Source organism: Macrobrachium nipponense, chromosome 22 (assembly GCF_015104395.2).
Source record: "Macrobrachium nipponense isolate FS-2020 chromosome 22, ASM1510439v2, whole genome shotgun sequence".
Classification (NCBI taxonomy): domain Eukaryota; kingdom Metazoa; phylum Arthropoda; class Malacostraca; order Decapoda; family Palaemonidae; genus Macrobrachium; species Macrobrachium nipponense.
Window position 1 is genome coordinate 23,396,348 of NC_087213.1, and position 22,292 is coordinate 23,418,639.

Consider the following 22,292-nt stretch of genomic DNA (forward strand, 5'->3'; position numbering starts at 1 on the left):
GATAGCCATTGCAAAGGCAGCCTTTAAAAAGTGCGTCTGTTCTTCCGTTTCTTCATCTTACATCCGAAAAGACGAAGAATGTACATGTTAGAAGTTCGGACGATCTGGCTCGTTCTCTGAATAAGAGGAACACTGACTCACTGAGCGAGAGGCTGAGAGCCCAGCAAGCAAGCTAGCGAGCCACGTTCCCAACAGCCAGCAAGCTAGCGCGAGCCACGTTCCAACATCCAGCAGCGAGCCGCGTTCCATCAGACTAGCGCGAGCCGCGTTCCATCAGACTAGCGCGAGCCTCGTTCATCAGTTAAAACAGCGCGTTCCAGCAACTGAGTGAGAGCCGCGTTCCAGAACTTTTTCTTGGCGCAAGGCGCCTTCAAAGAGAAAACAGGCGGCTTAACTAAGGAGCCTTATAGTAGAATGGCAATCAGAAGGATGCTTCCATTGAACGTTTTCTGGCAAGAGGCTCGTATAACAAGACTAGAGGCGCTCGGATCTATTAGGGCGCACGGGACCTTCCACGCAAGCGAACGTTCCAGGAGCGAGTCTCCTTTCTAGCGTGCGGAACATTCCAGGCGCGCGGAACTATCCAGACGCTAGGCGCAAGGATCCAGACGCCAGGCGTCAGAAGATTTCAAAAAATCTTCATTAGAGAGAGGTCAGTCGCGAGACTCCTCTTTGAATTTTTAACTTGAACAACTTTCCCCTGGCAAATGTGCAAGATGTCGCACAGGCGGCCGTTGCTTTTGTCAGAAGGATTCTGATACTAAGAGAAGCCCCTTTTCATTATTCAGAAGACTCCTTTGTTAGGCAGTTCCTCTCAATGCGGACTCTCTCCTTCATCCATGCTCTTCTTCTTTTTGAGGAGGCAAGAGCTTTTGGGAGTTTTTTCTTAATAAGATCTCATCGATGTTTGGGTATGATGGCGGATAGAAAAATATCTACTTCCTTCCGTAAACCCTAGTGATGAACAGGAATTCTGTCTCTTCCGCGATTTATGAAGAAATCACGAAGATTTAAAGAGTTCCTTGATTAACTTCGTTCCTTAAGGATATATATATATATATATATATACTCTTTCTATCGTTCTATTAACGAAAAGAACGAAGATAGTAGAAGGTAGTAGAGTTTCTGCTGTATGAGAATACGATACGGTCAATTCATAAACACATACCGTAGTTACTCTTTTCTGTGCAACTCAATTACAAGTATCCTTCTACGTCTTTCCTAGGGAAGGACTACGCTTAAAGGATTGTTAAGACTACACCTACTTAGCTTCTAGATTTATCGAAGTCTTGTTTCGCTTAAATATGCTTTTAATAAGAACTCCTGAAGTTCGATAATAATTTTATTAAATTCCTTTATTAATTGGAGTAGCTGGCAACTCTGGAAGAGTAAGCGGGGACTGCTTTCGCTGAGAGCCTGAGACCAACGCAGTACGCCTATGCCAGTTACTGTCAGTACCATGTAGGTGTCAGTCATGAGTGGTCGGGCGAATCTCTCTCTCTCCTGCGGGAGGGAATAACTTTCCGTATCTCTCCCTACAATCGCGGTCTTAACCTCGGATTGAGGGATAATTAAGCTAACATAAATAAATATTGTATGCCTTTTGCTAAGAGCTTTCAATAAGAGAGATAGTACAACCTTTCAATGCGGTTTACCGTAGGTAACATTATTAAAGGATTCTATCGCAGCAGAACATTATATTATGTAATGCTCTCAGGCTACGAAAGCATAGCTTATTAGAGTACCTGCTCAGAAGAAGATGGATGAGTCGGAATGGGAAACATTCTCTTTGGGACAGAACTTGTTTCCCTGAATGGACTATACTACGTATATAAAGTTTTTTCTACTAAGAACGGAATTAACATGTGAAAGGATGTCGGGTACCATAAAGGCACAGCTGTTCTGGCACATAACATAAAAAGAATTAGAAGAAAAGCGCCAGCTGGCGCAACGCGCCAGAAGTACCAACCTGGCGCAATGCTCCAGAAGCGCCAGCCTGGCGCAAAATTTGCGCCTAGAAGCGCCAGCCTGGCGCAGTGAGCCAAGAGCACCATCCAAGATTTTCTCGTTTAGCGAGTTATTAACCTAGGAGTCCAGTAGACTCTCGGACACCAAGCTCGGTAACGGCAAGATTCGTTCCTGATTTCGTTACCCATTTAATCACTTAGGCCATTTCCACGACACTCTCATATCGCATAGAGCATCGAGAATCTCTTTTTTCGCTCCTATTCGCGTTAACAAAGAGATCCTTTCTCGATCGACGATAATAACTGTTAACATGTTTTAACATTTATTGGGAAGAGGTTTGTGAGAAGACGAACAGGCTTCCTATAGACTGCTTCCTTTTCCTACTTCTCCCCGATTGAAGATGACGTGGGAAAAGCTTCAAGGAAGATACTTGCCAGTACAAGAGCAACTGGCCTCTTTGGTGGGAGTGTTAGCGCCTCGTTAGGAAGGACGTTGCGCTTCCAATCAAGAAGTCTCGTCCTCTCTCCCCCCTCGAAGCGAGAGGCGTCATGCAGACGTGAAGCTTCCAAACATATCGCAGAGGCTTCGGTTTTCGAGAGCGAGATCGGGAGAATTCTTACGGAAGACACGTAACGCCAGAGAGACGTGAGACGTCGTCAAGACATGAATAGTCCATTTAAAAGCTGCTTTTAGACGCGAGGCTCCAACCAAAATTTGGCGCCAGTTAGGACGCCTTTGAGAGCGAAGCGTCTTCCAGGCGCGAGGCGTCATCCAGACGTCAGCAGCCACACAAACGGGAGGCGTCAGCCAGGACGCTTGGCTGACTAGAAGCGTCACCAAGCGGGAAGCGTCATCCATTTATGGAGAGAAGCCTCTGTTGGCGCCTTCCAGGACTATTAAAAGCGGGGAAGAGGAAGGAATATCATTCCCTTAGCCCCTCTCCTTTTAGGAGTTTGTCTCCTCCAGAGGAAAGACGTACTGAATTAGCAACGGAGACTCATCTAGACCCCGAGTTAGAAGTAAACTCGGAGGAGGAGTTTCAAGGAAGAGAAGGACTGTCGAACTATAATGTTTTTGACAGCCTTGCTTCTAGAGGAGTATGGAGACGACTTGACTCCTGCCTCTCCTCTTCTCCGCGCTCTCTTTTTTTTTCTCGAGTGCAAAGACGAAGAAATCTTCGTTTTTTCTTAGAATGAGCCCACCGCCACCATTGAAGAAGGTGTTAGTTAGAACGGTCCTTCTGCATGCCTCCAGCGAGACTAGCTGGTAAAAGAGGCATTTGATATCAGACGGGAGAGAATAGGGGTATTTCTCTTCCGTCTACGTCAGAAGCGGACTTTTCGACCTTAGTTGACGCTTCACGTAGACAAGGTTTGAACTCTGCCCGTATAACTTGGGCATTTCAGAAACTGGACCATCTCCTCAAGGGACTCTTTCATGTATTGGAAGTTCAACTTCTTAGATTGGTCCCTTGGGGTGATGTCCAAGAAAGCCCATGATTCTGAAGGACTCGAACCAGAAGTCCTTCTGGTGTATTTTTTGTCTTGTATAGACAAAGCGGATCAGGATGGCTCGGTTGAGTTCTCCTCTTTGTTTGGAGCAAGTCTTCTTAAAAAGAGGACAGTATATAGTGTCTTTTTAACCAAAGCGGTCTCCACGCTCAGAGGGCAGCGCTTCTGTACTCGCTTTGTCTGACTTTTGTTCCTTGTCTCAGTAGTGAAGGACATTTCTCGTTCATTAACTGAGAAGGCGACTCAAGACCTTCTGACACAGTCAGTAAGGAAGAAGAAACCTGCAGACAGCCCCAAGAACACTGTCATTGTCTGATGAGGAGAAAGACCGGGCCTACAACCTGACACAGATGCGCTAGATGCGAACATATAGGACAGATAAGAGTGTCCGATGTGGACATTGCCAGACATCCTCGAGACTCTACCAAGCTCGAAGCTCCGGCAAGTGGGGCCTAGTGAGGAGCCACCCCAGGCGGCGAGCGCCAGGCAGGCCGCGAGGTACATGCCAGCGGCGAAGCTCCAGGCAGGCGCAAGGCGCCACTCCAACCGGGCGCGAGACGCCAATTGCCAGGCAGGGCGAAGCTCCAGGCAGGCGCCAGGCAGGCACAAAGCACCAACCTGGCGCGAAACGCCAGCCAGGCGCGAGGCGCCAGGCAGGCACAAAGCGCCAACCTGGCGCGAGACGCCAGCCAGCCGCGAGGTGCCAGCCAGCCGCGAAGCTCCAGCATGGCGCAAGGCGCCACTCCAACAGGAGCTAGACGCCAGGCAGGCGCGAGGCGCCAGGCAGACACAAAGCGCCAGCCAGGCGCGAGGCGCCAGCCAGGCGCGAGCAGCCAGCCAGGCGCAAGCCAGGCTCTAGGCGCGAATCTCCAGCTAAGACGCGAAGCGTCATCCAGATGCGAGGCGCCAGTCAAGCGAAAGGTACCAGACAAGCGCTAGGCGCCAACCAAGAGCGAAGCACCAGCCAGGCGCGAGGTTCCTGCCAGGCTTCAGGCTTCAGGCTTCAGTCGGGTGAGATCCATTTCAAGAAAGCCCTGGTCTTCTTTGAAACATGGAGATCTCCTAAGCACTTCATTAGTGACTTGATTCCTTCCAAACAGCTGAGAATTAAAAGCGCAGGAAGTGCGACGCTTTTGCAAATTCTTGTTCTTTACATAACAATATGTCATATAAGACATATTAGCTGTGTTGTACGGTAGAGGCAACTCTGTGTTGACTTCTCATTACACAAAGGATGTCAAGTTAACCTACGAGATCCTTCTCTTTTGGTTTATACGTTTCTGCGGATAACGTTACTGGGATAAGGAAGCCGACACTGATCCTTAACTTTGAGTTAAAGTTGTTTAACTTAGTGAAATTATTGGGGTTTTTGAAAGGAGTGTGGGGATAAACTCTTTCCAATTTGAGCGCGAACCCTCGTGTTAGGATCCAGGGGTGATCGGGATCGGTGTTGCGCTCCTTCATAAGGTGTATTGTCATATAAGTGGATCAGCACCCATTGACAAAGTCCTTTCAGGCTCTGCCGAGTAAGTGGATAAGACCCCTTCGGCAGACCCACAAGAACTCTTGGCCATAGATCACAATTACTCGCTAAAGTTTCTTGAGGTGATGCAGACTACTGGGCAAACACCCACGAAGTCTACCACCTATCAGGTAGGAACCAAGGTTTTATTTATACCTACAACATATGTTGTTTACCTGTCTATTCCATATAGTAGCTGTCTCTTACCCTCCACCGAAGGGTGCCAATCAGCTATGTATATATCTGACAGGTAAGTTGATTGTATGAAAATGATCTTTTGTATGGATACAATAAAGTTTCATACATACTTACCTGCAGATCTATACGATTAGGGCCCACCCAGCCTCCCCGCAAGGAGACAGGTGGAAGAGAAAAAATATGATAGAAAACAGGAATGGTTCCTAATCCTGCACCCGCTGCCCCCCCACAAAAAAAGGGCAGGACGGTAGATCACCTGACCTACCTGCAGCGTGTGCCGCGAAATTTGAATTTCTGTCGGGGACGACGGAGTCTTAGCTATGTATATATCTGCCAGGTAAGTATGTATGAAACTTTATTGTATCATAACAATATCATTTTTCCTAACTATACAAACCTGAGGTCCTTTACATATAGTCCCTCCTCATGCCACCCCTCACTCTGCGTATTTTGCATGGGCCAAAAGCAAAAGTGATTTGTTTACCTCGCGCGACTGTCGGACAGCTAGTTAACCTACCGTTCTCCCCACCCTTGTTCGAAGCTTACGCGCCGTTCCAGCTGCCGCTAGCTACTTTCCTATTGTTAAAGGACCTCAGGTTTGTATAGTTAGGAAAAATGCAATTTTCGACAAATTGTCATTTTCAATACACAATATCATTGTTATTCTGCTAGTAGATAATAGTTTAGAATGATCATATGTACTCTGCATTGTCAGGGGTTTGTGGCATGGTGAAACAAACAAAATAAAGTTTTCCTATGTGTTTAGAAAAACATGAATAGAATCGGCTTTGCGACTTTGTTAATTTGATAATTTTAATGATACAATAACTATCATTTGTACTACTAACACGGATCTGTTGAGTCCAGTGTTACCAATTTTGCATTTTTAATGCTAGCTTTCATTTTCTTGAGGTAATTAGCAAGAAAATTTTCTATCCAGCATCTGGCAGGAAAACATGTATTAGTTTTCAAATACATCTAGCATACGTATTTTGACATCAAAACTTTGTAATGTTGAGTTGTTCTGATACGTAATACAAACCTTTCGGTCCTTTAACAATAGGAATATACTTTCGGCGTAGCTGGAATTACAGGTGTTGAATCTTGAATTAGGTGGTTAGGCAGTAAGCTCCGGCTGACTGGTCGTTAATCTTTTTTCCCGGTGGGATCCTTTTGGTTTATTTTTTGTATTTAAATAATTATACATGTACGGTGTTTGATATTAATACTAAATAAAGGTTTGTCCTTGGTTTTTCAATTAATATACAAACCCACTTTTTGTGATAGCCTTTGTAACCGCCCCTCTACTTGTGTTAAGAGATGGCGGCTAAGGTATGCCAACATATTTTTCATTCTTTCGCCCTTTAACACTGGCTGAGACCTGCATGAGGACAAGATATGTATTTATCGTGAGGATGAGACATGTATTTAATGTAAGTGATATTGATCATGTAACGGGACATGCATTCATCCGGAAATTACGCGTACACTTGGGAATTACCAAGGGAACTTCAAAGGTTTGTCCGTGTTTTGTTGTTATGGTAATTTCTCTTCTCCTTCTTCCTTTCACTTACTATCGGAAGAAGGTAGAAGGATGGGCGTGTGGTGCTGATGTTGGGGGATCTCCTCTCACCGGAGGGCTGCGCCCTTGGATGTGTGAGGAGTATCCTCATTACTTTAATGTTTTTTCCTTATTTTACAGACTAGTGGTGATTGTGTTTTCAGCAGTATTGGTTGGATGCTCTTTGTGTTGGTTATCCTAACCTTGGAATTGTACCTATGACTCGTAGCATGTTGCGTACCGATCCTCGAGTGTGTGTACTGATCCCCTGCTGATATTCATTTTCATTACCACTACTACCTGGAAGTTATGTTACTGGATGAAGCTGTCGCGCTGCCCTGTGAGGTTATCTACTCCTGATGGTAGAAGTCTGGCAGAAGAAGAAATTGAAGGGGAAGAGAGCTCGTCAAGTGTTGTCATCCTCCTCTTCGAGATCTTCTTATCTTCATGCCTCCCCCCCTTCAACTTTTAGGCTTTTCTGTAAGAGAAGGCTGGTTCTCCTCCTCTCTCTCCTCTTCTCATCTCTCCTCATTTCTCTTCTCTTCTTCTCTCTCTCCTCTTCATCCCCCAAGAAGTCTCGTCACTGGACTTCTAAGGGTCTGTCTCACTCCGATGAGACAATTGGGTCTTCCGCTGGTCCTCCTGTTCCTTCAGGAACAGGGCCCGTCTCTCCTTCCTCGGGGAGGAAGCAGACGGGGACCATGGAGGTACCGGCCACGGCTGGTATCTCCTCTCCTGGTTCCGAAGGTTCCACCTCCGGACCGGGAACCGTCTCAGCCTCCCGCTTGTGAGCGTTACCGAGTGTACGGTCACTTACGGGTGACCGTGCAGCCAGGGTCCAGACTGCGGAGTTCGCTCCCCGTGTCAGGACCCAGGCACGGAGCGGAAGATGGTAGGAGTTGCTCGGGTGACTCTCGCCAGACCTCGATTGCGCTCGCAGCGATCGTCCTGTGCCCAGGGTTGACGTGACGTTCCCACGGGTCTGTGCACGCAGAGACCGGTGGAGGCAGGCCATCCAGCCCTATTTTAATTAATCCTTTTCTTTCAGAGACAGCCCCACCCAGACGACGGACGCGACCGACCATTCTCGGGGGTGGCAGACTTCACCTGCTAGGTAGGAGTTTTGTAGCCCTCCTCGAGGAAGCGTTCTCTTCTGAATGGAGGACCTGTCGGTTGTCCTGAGGAACTGGTGAAGAGGAAGTCTAGGAAGAAGAGGAAGGTGTCGCCGTTGTCTTCTGCCGCCTCTGCCCCTTCGACTTCTGAGGCCCCCCATCCGAAGAAGAAGGAGGTATCCTCCTCCCCCCCTAAGAAGTCTTGCTCAGAGACCTCTAAGGGTCTGTCCCACTCCGGTGGGACAGTTGGGGCTTCCGCTGGTCCTCCTGTTCCTTCTGGCGCCTCGACGCCAGGTACCGTCTCGGCCTCTCATTTGCGAGAGGTACCGAGTGTACGGTTGCCTGCGGGTGACCGTGTAGCCAAGACCCAGGCAACCGAGTTCGCTCGGCGTCAGGATCCAGGCACGGAGCGGAAGACTGGTGGGAGTCGCCCAGGTGACTTCCACCAGGCCAGCGATCGCTCTTGTGGCGAGTCGCCGGAACCCAGGGTTGACGCAATGGTCCCGGACCAGCCACAAGCTGAGGTGAGGAAGCAGTCCCTCAGTCGCCTGGACCAGCCTCGACTGGTCTAAGCGGCGTGACGCGCCGTGAGGACAGGCCTCTCTCCCACCGCGACAGCAGACTCTGCCGGTCCCCTGACCGCCGCTCCCACCGGGACCGGGCGGAGAGGGGGACCAGCTGCAGCTCTTCTGACGCTCGGGACCGTCACTGCGGTTCTCGGTCCAGCCACTTGACCAGGCCTGCAGATCGATTGCCACCGCGGGTTGGCAAGCATCCCTTCAAAAGGCGAGGGTCACATGACTAAACCTCGGATGCTTGGACAGCTCGCCTCACACAACTGAACGCAGTCAGTCGGCAGCTGACGAAGTGTCCAAGACCGTCACGAGCTTGCTGTGGACTTAGTATTGGTTGTTCCAGATCAATCATTACTTCGTCCTACTGGCGTGTTCCGGTACCCATAACCATCGACACCCACCATGGAGTGTCAGCGTCCTATCTACCGCGGAGACGAAGAGACTTCGCCGCAGTGGAGTACGAGACTGCGAGAGACTTCGCTGCAGTGGGATACGAGACGGCGAGCTACTTCGCTGCAGACGGATAGACCAGTATGGGTACTGGACATCACTCCGAAGAATATGTTGGACAGGAAGATGGATAGGTCATCGCGACCATATCCTTCTTTCCCTCCGGGACTGCCCACAGGTCCTTGGAACCTCATTTCCCTGGACCAGTGGTGGATACTTGCAAGATGTGTTTGCTTACCCAGCTCCTCGACATGACAAGTTGCATTTCGTCCATGGTGTGCAGATGTAGAGGTAAGAAGGATGCGAGAGTGACTGGCTCTCCCCCTTCCACGCCTCGTCTCTCCATTAGTCTCCTTCGGGTTGAGGATAGGACTCGAACTCACACTGGCTGGTCGGATGGTTGATGCGGTAACCCTATACATAAGCATCCTTTTTATGTTTCTTATTAGAATCATAGAAGCAATCCCGCTCTTTCCTCTAGCAAAGGGAGGAAGGAGACTGACAATAATGCAAACCCTTCCCAGAACTTTGCATTAATGTCTCCGACGCCAATATTCTTCACAGCCTTTTTTGGGATGAGTCACGATCCCTCACTCATTTCGAAAAGGCCCAGAAGTCTGACTCTTGATCACGCAGCTCCTATACTCTGATCAAGTTGTCAGAGGCAGCAGGGCACTCCTCGCTCTTACGACCAGGAGTAGCAGCCTAGGTGCACAGAACTCCAGTCAGTTCTAGAGGCTCACTCAGATTCCTCCCACCAATCAGTGAGTCTCCCTATTGTTAAAGGACCGAAAGGTTTGTATTACGTATCGGAACAAATAACAATTTGTCGAAAATTGTATATTCCTATTGTTAAAGGACCTCAGGTTTGTATAGTTAGGAAAAATACAATTTTTGACATTGTTATTTTAATATTTCTTTTATTCTAATATGTTTGATATATCACGTAAGAAAAAGAACAAAATCTTGCAAAACCATTTTCAGGAATTGAACAGACTAGGTTTCAAAATTATTAGGAATCATGTAACGTAATGTTCAAGTACATTGTGTATGTTAGAAACATGTTTGAATTGAAAAAGAGAGCAATCGGTTGAAATTGGCTGGGGGGCATTGTTGTGTATGATGTGAATTTTTCAGCACTTAATGGAGCAAAATTTAGCAAGAAATTGTCATTCCCATTTGACAACACTGGCCTGCCCATGTTTTATGTCGTTGTTAAAGTTGTGTTCGCTGTGTTCTTTAAATTGTACCCATATAAACAGTCAATTATGTGGCATCCAAAAGCCCTGATTCTTTTACTCTTATGGGAAAGAAGCCTAAACGTCAGATGAAGGGTATTACGTGTAATATATTAACGTGTTGTGAAGAAAAGAGGCCCACATGAATGCATATGTAGGCTTCTAGCTGTAATCCATAGGCTAATAGGCTACATATGTACAGTAGCACGTATACTACATATATTTTTAAGGCTAATATTGTAAAATAACTTTGAAACTATCATGAATTTAGTTTAAGGTGATAGTTGAAGACATATTTGGTGTTTGAACTAAAGTAGGCAGTTATAAACATTGGAATAGTGGTCTGGGGTGGTTAACTATTAAAGTAGGCAGTTTTTAGCAATTTTTGAGGGAGGTACCAGGATAACAGGGGTATTTACTTATCAGGGGTTCTGGGCCCTATCCCCTGCAATTATCGAGGCTCTACTGTAGCCATTTGGAAAATTTGTATTACATTAATTAGCCATTTGAAAAATTTGTATTTAATTTCCTATAGTATTATGCAAGTCATTGCTTCATAATGGATCTTCCCAATTATCACTAAATAGGAACCACCTTGATGTGTATGCAAAGGAATATAAAAACTTTAATGATTTGATGTTTTGTGGTTTTGTCACTGAAAAATTTTTTTTTTTTCTTTTAAATTTATTATTTTTCAATCATGAATGAACAGCCTGTTTTGGAAATGGATAAGGAAGCAGCAAGACGTGAGCGACGGGAAGCAAAAGAAAGAGCACAGAAAGAATTGCGCCAAGAACGCCAAGAAGATAGACTGCATGACCCGTGCCCAGATGTTCTAGATCCAAATGAGGAAATTGAACCACTAAGTGAAAAAATTCAGAGACTGGAAAGATCAGAAGCTGCCATGGAAAAGGAAAGACATGAGTATCGGGAAAAGTCCAAGATGCGTGAAAAGATCAAGGTATGTTTTGAATATTCTTGACATCTCTTATAATTTTGCAGGTACCTGGGAACTCGTGTAACCTGTCAATATTGATTTATAGGTTTGTAGTGTTAACAAGAAATTATTTACGCTCTGTTTCACAGACCATTTTTAGTGAAAGATGTTTGACTACTTGGTGTACCCAAATGTTGAAAGCAAAAGATTTCATTGGCAGATGCTCTTGGACTTGGAACAGGTGTCTGCTCCAAGAGCATTGTTGAATGCATTTAGACAAGATTTTATTTTTGTAATCAGCTTTATGCATGCAAGAATATCACATTTCCAATACTGTTACACCAAGTGAATAAACTCATTAACATTGTGGCATGAATAATTGAATTTTACAGATATTGCAGAGCTTCCATATGATGCAACCATGTTTTTTGCTGGTTACTGTTATATACAGTCTGATGAATAATTGTTTCAATATGTTTTTTTTACTGTTCTCATTTATTACTAAACTGGATTTAGTATGGTGAATTTTTAAGCCGTGAATTTTAGGTACAAATATCAAACTAAAAATGTATCTACATAATATTTGTCTTAATTTGATAAAATAATTCATATGTTGGTGTCAGATATATTCTTCAGAATATTACTATTAATGGTACAGGAGGTAACCGTGTTGTATTTAGAGAAAATATTCTTATCAGCAACAGTTCATAATGCCTACCTACTTGTTAAATTCCATAGCTTATTTGTAGTTTTTGCAGTTTGTGTAGGTTAATTTTGTTTGTATTTTCTCACAGGTATAAATTATTGTTCCTCCACAACTAATTGAGTAGTATTCATGCTTTCAGAGCAAGGAGCGGGCTGCAACAGCAATTGCAGATAATAGTGATTCAGCTCGCAAATGTAAAGAAAACTTCAGGGCAAAGATGGCTACATATATTGTGTCTGTTCTAAATCCATATAGGAAAGATGATTGTAAGATTGGAAGAATTACATGCAATGAAGATTTCAAGTATTTAGCACGGAAGGTAAGTATCACAATAGTTGTGTTTTAGTAATGTTATGAGATATGAACCCCTTTTATTATTTTATTTCACAACAAACCCATTAATTATAATTTACCATATTCATTGTTTTCACTGATTAATTTGTCTTCTGGCTGACAGCTATGTATGTGACACATTGATTCTTTAGTTCTGGGTGTGCCAGAGCCACAGTTCTTGTACGAAACAAGTTGGTAACAAGACACTGCTTCTTAGACCTTGTGGCTGATTGTTTTGCCAGAGTCAATTATTTACTTCTCTACCTTAATAATGGGCACATTTATTTTTATTTCTTTTAAATTGTTTTGTTAGCTCTAATATTTCTTTTATCTTGAATGATTTCTTAGTGACAAGGTTTCTAGTAAGGTTTGAATTCTTGTTACAGTGTTATGTATTTTGTACTTAACGTTATTTCTTTATCTTTTACTCTGTTCTGCTTAAACAGTATGTAGCAAAGTTGTGATGAATAGCTTTGTTGACCATGTGACACATAATTAGTTGTAGTTTTGACCAAGGATCTTTTTGGCTGTAATTGGTTCAACAGTTATATTTCTTCCCCCTCACCTGACTTTCCTGGTCAGTTAAACAAGTTTCCAGAGTGCAATTTGTGTAGGTGCTCATGAAGAATAAACTATCGTTTCTTAAAAACATTGCCATTATGTTGCAGCCAGTGTTTGTCACAGTTAGGATGCACTTGTTCGTGTCAAGAGCAGCAATATCAGTCATGTTCCTGTTTGTAGCCTCACTTGGCTGCTCTTTGGTGCCCTTGGGAGTGATGGAACTTGATGCTGTTCCTACATAGTATAGGATATTTTCCACACTACCAAAACTTCACTCCCTCCCAGATTATAGAATTTTTTTCTTACCTGTGATGTCTGTGCCCAGGGCTACTATTGTTGCTGAGTTACGTAATTCAGTCACGTAAGCTGACAACCAAATGCCATCCATAGATTAAATTGAATAGTCAGATTCATTCTTATTGAGGAGGGGAGACATAAGAGGCTATATGGTAGGTAAGGACAAATGAATTCAACAGTTATCATTAGAAGTGAAGAGTTCAATTAAATTTTCATCCAAAGGAATTGAAGAATACAAACACAAGTCAGTGGATATAGATAGAGCTGTAGAAATAATGTTGAGGAAAGCCATAAGAAACATTGACCCTACTTAGAAGTGGAAAAGGATGCTGAGAAAGAAGAATAGATAAATATAGAGCAATTTGAGATTAGGAGATAGTTGAGAGGTTAATGAAGTAATAGGAAAGGTGGAAATTGAGTAAAAACACCAATAGGAATAGAGTTAGGCTGGAGAAATCTTTGACAGAGAGGAGGTTAGAGTAAATGAAAGGAAACAACCCTGAGGTATAGTAGTTGGAGGCCGCCGCAGATAGATGAAAAGTTTAATGAGCTTAGCGAGGCCATGACTGATGACATAAGCAGTAAGTTTGGTTAACAGGACCTTATGCAATACATGCGGCCCGCGGTTAGCGGCAGGGGTTCCGTTCCTGGCCGCTGACGCTAAGCGATTTTAAAGCCTACGGCCACTGCACACCTTTCGAAACTCTAGACGAGTCAAAGGCGCTGTAATCCCACAATGGCGCAATAAGTGAAATTATATTTATGCAATATAGTACTATAGAATTTACTGCACAGTAGTACTGTACAGTACATTATAGTATTATAAATACTGTAATGTGAAAAAAAGGCCTAGCTTTAATCCTTTGGGTGTCTAGAGTATGTAAAGATATAATAAGGTTTATACAGTGTACAGATAGCTGTAGTGTTCAAGTTACGAAAATTCGTCTTACGATAGTCCGATTTTATGAGAGACCAAATTACAATAGCCTAACTTTATCCATCTTATAGTTACATAAGTTCCATAACAGCAAAAGAGAATGATGAAAGTATGGTTTTTAACACTCTCTCTCCATCTCTCTCGGTCATGCTCTCCTCTCTCGCTCTTCCGTCGTCTCTCTCTCTCTCTCTCTCTCTCTCTCTCTCTCTCTCTCTCTCTCTCTCTCTCTCGCCAATTGCAACCGAATTGGATAACATCCGTTTAGCTTGTATTTCAATCATTGTACTACATACAGCACACTATTACCGTAGTTGTTATAAATTGTGTTATGTATAGAATAGAACTGAGATATCTTAATGTAATAACTTTATTCGCTATAGATCAAAGATCAATCGGGGAACATACTATTAAATGTAAACCTAGTTATAACTGAAGCTGAGAAAACAGTTCAGGCTGCTATTGACTATTATCATACATCAGCAAAAAGTAAATGTATGCCATCAAACACAACCGTAGATAAAATTGAGATAAAATCATTTTAATCAAAACTGCCGTGCTTGAAAGAACGCATTTTACTGTTGGTTCCATGCCGATATAAAATAAATAATGTAAAGTTCGTATTACGATGATATAAAGGAGAATTGCGAAAGGAATTACGTAGTTTTTTTACACAATAAACATGCCGCCAACGTAATCTGTTAACAAAAAAAGAAAAGTAGTTCACATTCACAACGAGACATTCAATTCATATTTCCACCTAAAAACACGTTGTATAAGGAAAAATATCCTTGTCTCATGTAAGTCAAGTATCTAGATATTCGTTTATGCTAACTAGAAGCAAGAGAATTCGCTCAGAATTGTGTTATGACGAAACAAACTCGTATTCGCCATCAGCTGATTTCAAACCACAACATTGGCCGCTCCGCGGAATACTGGCTTAAATTTCCTATTATTTTATAATACAATAATATGAGAATGCAATCAATATTATTGGATACAGTGAAGTAATGCATAACTTTTTAAAGGATTTATGGAAAAGGTGCATAATTAATAAAATAACACACTGCATTTTTCGGAACAGTGACGGACAAGAACGAACATGAAAAAACATCCCCTGACAACGTGGAGCATAGTTACAAAGGCTGCCTTAATTTGTATCATATTTATGTACAAAAATATAAATACCCTGTATGTAATATATTTTCATACACATTTTAAACATAAAAGCATAAACATTTAAAAAATCGACACATCGATCGCTAAATTTGCACTCTTTTTAACTCTATATTTTAGGAAGAGTGGCAGACGGCGGCTTAAAAGAACGAACATGAAGAAACATTGTATTTGATAACATGAAGGGCAGTTTCAAAAGCTGCCTTTTTATCATATTTCTGCACAGAAATAAAAATACCTTATACGTAATACATTTTCATACACATTTTAAACATAAAAGCATGAACATTTATAAAATCGACACATCGATCGCTAATTTGCACTTTTTTTAACTATATTTTCGGAAGAGCGGCAGGCGGCGGCTCACAAGAAAGAACATGAAAAGGCATCGCATTTGATTACGTGAAGGGCAGTTTCAAAAGCTGTCTTCGTATCATACTTCTGTGTGTAAATAAAAATACCCTTTACGTAATACATTTTCATACACACTTCATAAATCGACACATCCATAGCTAAATTTGCACTTATGTAACTCAATATTTTCGTCATAGAACAGCGCCAGAGGCATATATTTTACCCTAATATGTATGTAATAACTCTCCATAAAATTTGTTAGTATAATTTGCATAACCTTTATGGTCTGAACGGCATTTCTACAAATGTATGAACTCGTTAGGCAATGGTGCTAGCGGCGCTGTTAACTGAAAATTGCGCCGTAAAAATACCTTTAAATGCCTTATTTTTTTATTTTTTTTAATGAATATTTTTTACGACAGCCGTAAAACCGATTCGCCGCTGAGCGATTGCGCCGTTAACCGCGGGCTGCCTGTGCTATCTTAATTTCTAAGAAGAGATGACTAAATGTGTGAAGTTGGAAGTGTCACAAGTAGGTCTTACCTTACAGAAACCATATTGATGATCTGAAAGATGGGTTTGGATTCAGGATGCTTAAGATTACATTAATGATAATATGAGTTAATGCAATAGGGTGGTAGATGGGAGGATTACCATGGCTTCCATCTTAGGAACTGGCTGAACCTAAGTTTATTTCCAGCAATTATTAAGTGCAGGTTAAATAATTCAATGAAAAAGATGGCAAATTTCTTTACCACTTTACTTGCAGACCCTTTAAGGAACCTGGCAGGAATAGGACCTTGGGTCAAATATCATGACAGTCTGTGCGTGAAAGAGAATATTTAAGGCGATTTAGAACTAGGTAGAATACGAGTATTGGGAACGTTGAAGTAGGTGAGGTGTAGCTAAAATATTAGATCCAGGTATTGTGGCCTGAAAATGAAAGCATGAGGACAGGTGAGGTGAGATTTATACTTGAAAAGGTTAAGGAACTCTATTGGCAGAAATCATAAGGGGTTTTGGAGGAGATGAGATGATGTTAGATTAATTATTACAGGACAGAAGAGGGTAGAAAAATTTATTTAATATTAACCTTGTAGTGTAAAAGGGAAAGTCTGACATACAATCCATACAGCTGCATATAGCCTTTTGGAGAACTGACTATATTAAGTGTTGTACTCACCTTTGAAACCATCTTTACTGTCAGCTTCCCTTTCAGTGCTGAATGATCTCACAGGTCCCAGCACTTAGCATTTGGCTTAAATTGTCTATTCCAATTTTATTTACTAGTACTGTATCTGAAGTATATCATACATGCAGTATCAATTCTTTAAGAGTATATTCCAATTTTATTTACTAGCACTATATCTGAAATATATCATACATGCAGTATCAGTTCTTTAAGAGTTAACCAGATGACTTGGGGAAAAAATGAAATGATCGGACAGAACAACACATTATAAAAACTAATTTGTTCATAATTATTATTAGTTCTTTACTTAATGATTAGCATTTTTACATTTCAGGTTAAGTGCTACTGTACAATTTTATTGACATTGCTACTTTAATCTTTAAGTCTGCTGTTATTCTATTTTATACTATGTATATTTTTATTGTAGATATTTTTATTTGGAGCATTTAATTTCCTTTACCTTTGCAGCTAACACACTTCGTCATGATCAAGGAGTTGAAGCAGTTACATAGTGTTGAAGATCTTGAATGCAACGACAGTGTAAAGTACAAGACCAAAGATTTTGTCCGGAAATACATGAGCAAGTATGGCCATGAATTCAAGAGAGATCCAACAGATACAAAGGAGTATTAATAAGATGTGAATGAGAATAATGTTGAGTGTCAAATGTTTCTGCCAAGTTACCTGAAACTGGTGTGTTTGGTATTGATATAGGATTTTCAATTTAGCTACTTTATACTGTTCTGAAAATTTAGTATTTTTTAACATGTTCTGTGAAATACGAAAGTTCTTCAAAATACCCAGTATGCTTCACCGAAGTTTTGGATTGAACAATAGCTTTGAAATGGCAGTGGTTTGTAAGAAGATATGGTTATGGAAAGGTTCTATGTAAATACAGTATATGTGTATAGTGAATTCATGGGGTAAAGTTTCATTTGCACCCATCTAGCAGTTTGCAGTTGATAAGTGTGTTATGCTTTTCATCAAAAATATACATCAGTGTCTATTTAAATGCAATACAGTATTGAATAGATATTGGCCACCAGTTTTGCTTTGTAGACTAACTCTTTGATTGTAAGGGTAATATATGTGTAAAATTAGAGGGAATTTTTTTAATATACCCCATATTTGTAGCTCTGAAAAGTACAACCATTTCATATTGCATTGTTAAACGAATTTTGAAACAGTGTATATTTGTTAATTGAGAAGTGGTTTTAGGTTATGGAAAATGAGTCATTGGTACATATCGTGAATTTGTTTTATTTTTTAGACACTATTATTTAATTTTGGTATATAATACTTAGAAAAAATAATATATGGCACATTACATATGAAACAGTGTTATCAATTTCTGTGCATCAAGTAAGATTGGACAGATTTGTTAATTTTGAAATGTGCCAGGATTTTGATCTCTGATAGGACTTGGGATTTATTGATACATAGATTATATATTATAGGACACATTAAGGATGGACACTGCCAAAGATGCACGTGTAATTTTAATGATGAACATGAAGTTCTGAAGTAAGTGTAATAGTTTTGTAGTGCTAGACATTCATCATTATTCTGATTTTTTCTTTAGCTAATTTTATTTATATATCATATATGTAGGCGTAGCCATTTCAGTCTTTCTTTTAGTGTGTTACATCAACTTTTACGTTTCAGACATAAATACAAGCATGGTCTTATTGGGAGGTGTTTTATCGACATGTACAGTTTCCATCAGCATATTAAATTATATCTAATCAATACCTCATGTACATATGCAGTTGTACAGGCTATTTCAATTATGCAGACAGCTGTATTTTGAAGGCATTAAATGTTTTAGTTTTTTATTGCATTATATAGATGTTAACATTCAAGTTTTGTATGTAGCACTTACCACACAGGTTATTGTTATGTTTCTGACTAATAATCAGTTAATTGTGTTTTTTATTGTATTCCTGGAATACACATGCCCTGTGATGATATTAGCTTTTAGGTTAATTATAGGACTAAATGTACAAAGATCCCCATAGTGAAGTTTAAATATGATAAGATCTTTGTCCTTTTTTTTTCCCTAAGTTGTTATTAATTTTTCTCAGTACATGCAAAAATATCTGTTTGTTGAGATTTACTGGCAGGTTTTAAGCCCCAAAACTTTAGTTGATAAATAATTATCCAAGAAAAAATAAGAAGAAACATTTTGGTGGAAAAGAAACTAGCCACAAATAATTTGACAATCACACCACTGGCACGCAATAACCTGAAGGAATCCTGAGAGAAGTTTGAAATCTTTCTAGTCCAAGTATAGTTGGTGTACTTGCATGGCAGTTTTATGATTAAAGGTAATAAAAAAAGAAAATAAAGAAACAAGACTGCTGCTGTTATCAGCTCAGTGGTCTGGTTAAACTAAGATATACTTAACTTAAAAATGCATGAAGAAACAAAGTCTGGTTGTGTGATCAGGCAGCAAGTAATTTAGTGTATTTTTTATATAAAAAAAAAATCCCACACTAGAGGTTAGTCTATTGTAAACCTTATTAGCATTAAATATATATTGACATGTAATTAGATTGTTGCTATGCCTGCATATTGATGAATATCGGAGAATTTAAAAAACATGCAAAAAAAAAGATTTGTAAGTACAGCCAAGCTTGGACCAAACAAGATTTCTGGGAAGTGCATGTTGGTGTTTTTAAAAAAAATATGTAATTAAAGGTATCTATTTCTTCCTTTTATTTTCTCTAATGCAGTTGCTGCTTTTTAAGATTCTTCAGCAAGATCGGCAAATTGCATCTCAAACGTTGCTATGATGGAGAGACTTCCCCTGCTTACAGTGACTTGGGTATCCCCCCATAGCTGAGCAAGTGGATGTTGACTCTCCCCCAACTTCAACAAGTGTTCTCCATAGGGGGAAGTGCTGTAGTGGATATGTGATTGAAGAAGAAACATAATTGTTGTTCTTCATCCTTGTCACCCTCCTCCTCCTCCTCTTTCCTAGGACTCATTTCACTATACAAAGAATTGAAGAGGAGGTCCAGGCAAACTTCTCCCATTGGCAGAGCAGAGGCACCAGTTCATCCTTGGGCAACCAGCACTCATGGCAGTAGTGTTTCAACATCTCTGTGCTTAGACAGGTCTGCTACGTCACCTCGAGCCTTTGGTTTTGCATCAGGAGAGAGGTGCAGTCTGCCGGCTCCATCATGCTCAGGTCTCTCTGCCTTGGGGTAAGGTCCCATCCTTTGGTAGCCCCGCTCTGTTAAGCTCTTTTGAGCCCCTGCAGAGTAGGCCTGCTTAATCTCTTTGCTTCCATCTTTTTGGGGCATAGTTTTTCTCACTCAGTAGAAAGAGAATGGTACCACTTCTTGTTCACCCCCCCTCCATGCTCGACTATAAGGACTACTGGAGTTGTGTTGCCTTAAGGCCTGTCCACACGACCGGGCCTGATTGGCGGACCTCCCCTCTAACGGGCACACTTGATGGGCAAACCATCAAATTGCCTGATGGGTCTTGTAGCAAAATCACCATGGTGGTGCCCGATGGCTTGATCTTCGACCCAGGCAGACGTACGTTAACTATATACATTTCTTTTACTGAGCCATTCTTTGTACCATATTCTCTTCTTTTTCATCACACACACAGCAATTATCATGCTACACAATAACTTCTCTTTTGTGGTAGGCACCATGTTTATCGTACCGCACTGAACACACTACTGGCATTGTTGGGCATGCCCACCTCTCCATCGCCTCATCCGTGTGGACAACATTCATGGGTAAGCCCGCCAGGATTTGCCCGTCATCCCCAGAGCACGGCGATCAGGCCTGCTCGTGTAGACGCCTTTAGTCAAAATCCTAATTTTGGTCAGATCAGCTCTTAATTTACTGAAAAGACAGCTTTCCCCTTCTACACTGATTCTGTTCCCCATTTATTCTAGTCATTGAAATCTTGAGCCCTGTTGGTGAAGGTCAAAATGATGCAGAAAAGTGCTGTCAAGGTCATAATCAGACTGGGATTTTACGGCAACCTCTTTCCGTTAGAGAATGCCTCAGAGATTGGATACCAGTCATCAACTTCTCGATATTAAAAAAGTACATTCTTCAGACCCCATTCAGAATGGAGAGTACTCAATTGTTAGATTTCCTCAGAGATGGCAACTTCGTGGTCTCTATTAACCTTCAGGATGCATGCTTCCTGATTCCACCCATCATGATTCAAGGAAATTTGTCCCTTTCATCTGCAATGGGAGTGTATTCTAGTTGAAGACTCAGTGCTTAAAGCTGGTATCACACTAGTCATTTCTTGCTCGCAGTTTTGGCCAGCATCCAGCCGATGCTTGCGAGCAAAAGTGTTGTACATACTAGGACCTCGTGGTTTTGAGGAGCAGTAGGAAAAAGTAAACGATGTGCTGCAGTGATGTGTTTTCTTGGACACTTACATCAATGCAAGAGTTAACAAAAAACTTTTGTGGGTTCGAAAGTGGCTCAGGAGAATAGAAGCCAAAGGTCTTAGGGTATGTCCTATCAGAAGCAGCCATCTTGTTTGTTTACACTATGTGGTCGCTCGCGGTTCGTGCTCACTGCTTCCTGTCCAGTCAGGAAGCCAAAAGCTCCTGGTTTTCCATTTTCAGCAGCGAGCCTAGTGTGAGGCCACCTTTAGTCTTGCAACAGCCCCTCAGGTGTTCAGTCGAGTGTTCCTCGTGATCTTGGGTGCATTTGAAAAGCATCTGCTTTCAGTAGTATCTGGACAACTGGCTGATCCTGGCCCTTTAAAGGACAAACATCTTCTAAACTACTGTCATGATGTAGAGTGATGAATTGGTGAAAACTGGTGAAAGCCTGATCTGATCCCAATCAGCAAAGCAAGTATTGCCTAGGAGAGCTTTTCGCCATGGCAGTGAAAGCCTTCCCTGCTGTCCTGTGTGGACAGCTTCAGGGAGGTAGACCAAATAGCCAAGGCAGCGCCTCAGTGGCCGTGGTTGGTATGGTACTAGCGTTGCACCTCGGTGGTCGCGGGTTCGATTCTCAGCCATTCCATTGAGGAGTGAGAGATGTGTATTTCTGGTGATAAAAGTTCACTCTCGACGTGGTTCGGAAGTCACATAAAGCCGTTGGTCCCGTTGCTGAATAACCTCTGGTTTCATGCAACGTAAAAGCACCATACAAACAAATAGCCAAGGGATATATGTAGTAGTATGTTATTGCAACTATGTGAGCAAGAAGGAAAAGGGGGAAATATATTTTTTTAAATAATTGAGGTCTAGTTGCCTTAATGATATGGCTGAACCTGCTGTAGTACCAAAGCTACCCAACTGCCATCCACCCAAAATCTCTCGTGGGTTTTGGGAGGGGAAAGGAAGGATTCAGACCGATTTAATGAACTGTGATCTGCCAAGGTGGTATTTAAAAGCAAGTTTGTACTTTACAAAAACACTAATATACATTACCCATTTCTTAATGTAGCATCCCTGTTAGTAAATGAGGGAATTAACTGTGTAAAGAAAAGAAAACAGGAACATACTTTACCATGGCTAATCATCATAAAGACACACTTGATTAGAAACTCCATCCAGCTCCATTTTCATTCTGGTATCACGTGTTACCATTTATAATGCCAAATGTTTAATATTTTTTACTAACCTTTCATATATAAAAAGCATTTAAAAGGCTAAATAATGCACACAAG

The 22,292-nt window shown here is 41.7% G+C and overlaps 1 protein-coding gene across 1 annotated transcript in view; it reads left to right on the forward strand.

Moving 5' to 3' along the window:
• Positions 1-18,666, forward strand: part of LOC135198545 (uncharacterized) — a 189,372-nt gene extending 170,706 nt beyond the window's left edge. Inside the window, 3 exon segments of the mRNA XM_064226227.1 lie at positions 10,848-11,096; positions 11,918-12,097; positions 17,094-18,666. Coding sequence (XP_064082297.1) covers positions 10,848-11,096; positions 11,918-12,097; positions 17,094-17,258 — 594 coding nt within the window. The 3' untranslated portion in view covers positions 17,259-18,666.
• Positions 18,667-22,292: the final 3,626 nt, after the last annotated feature.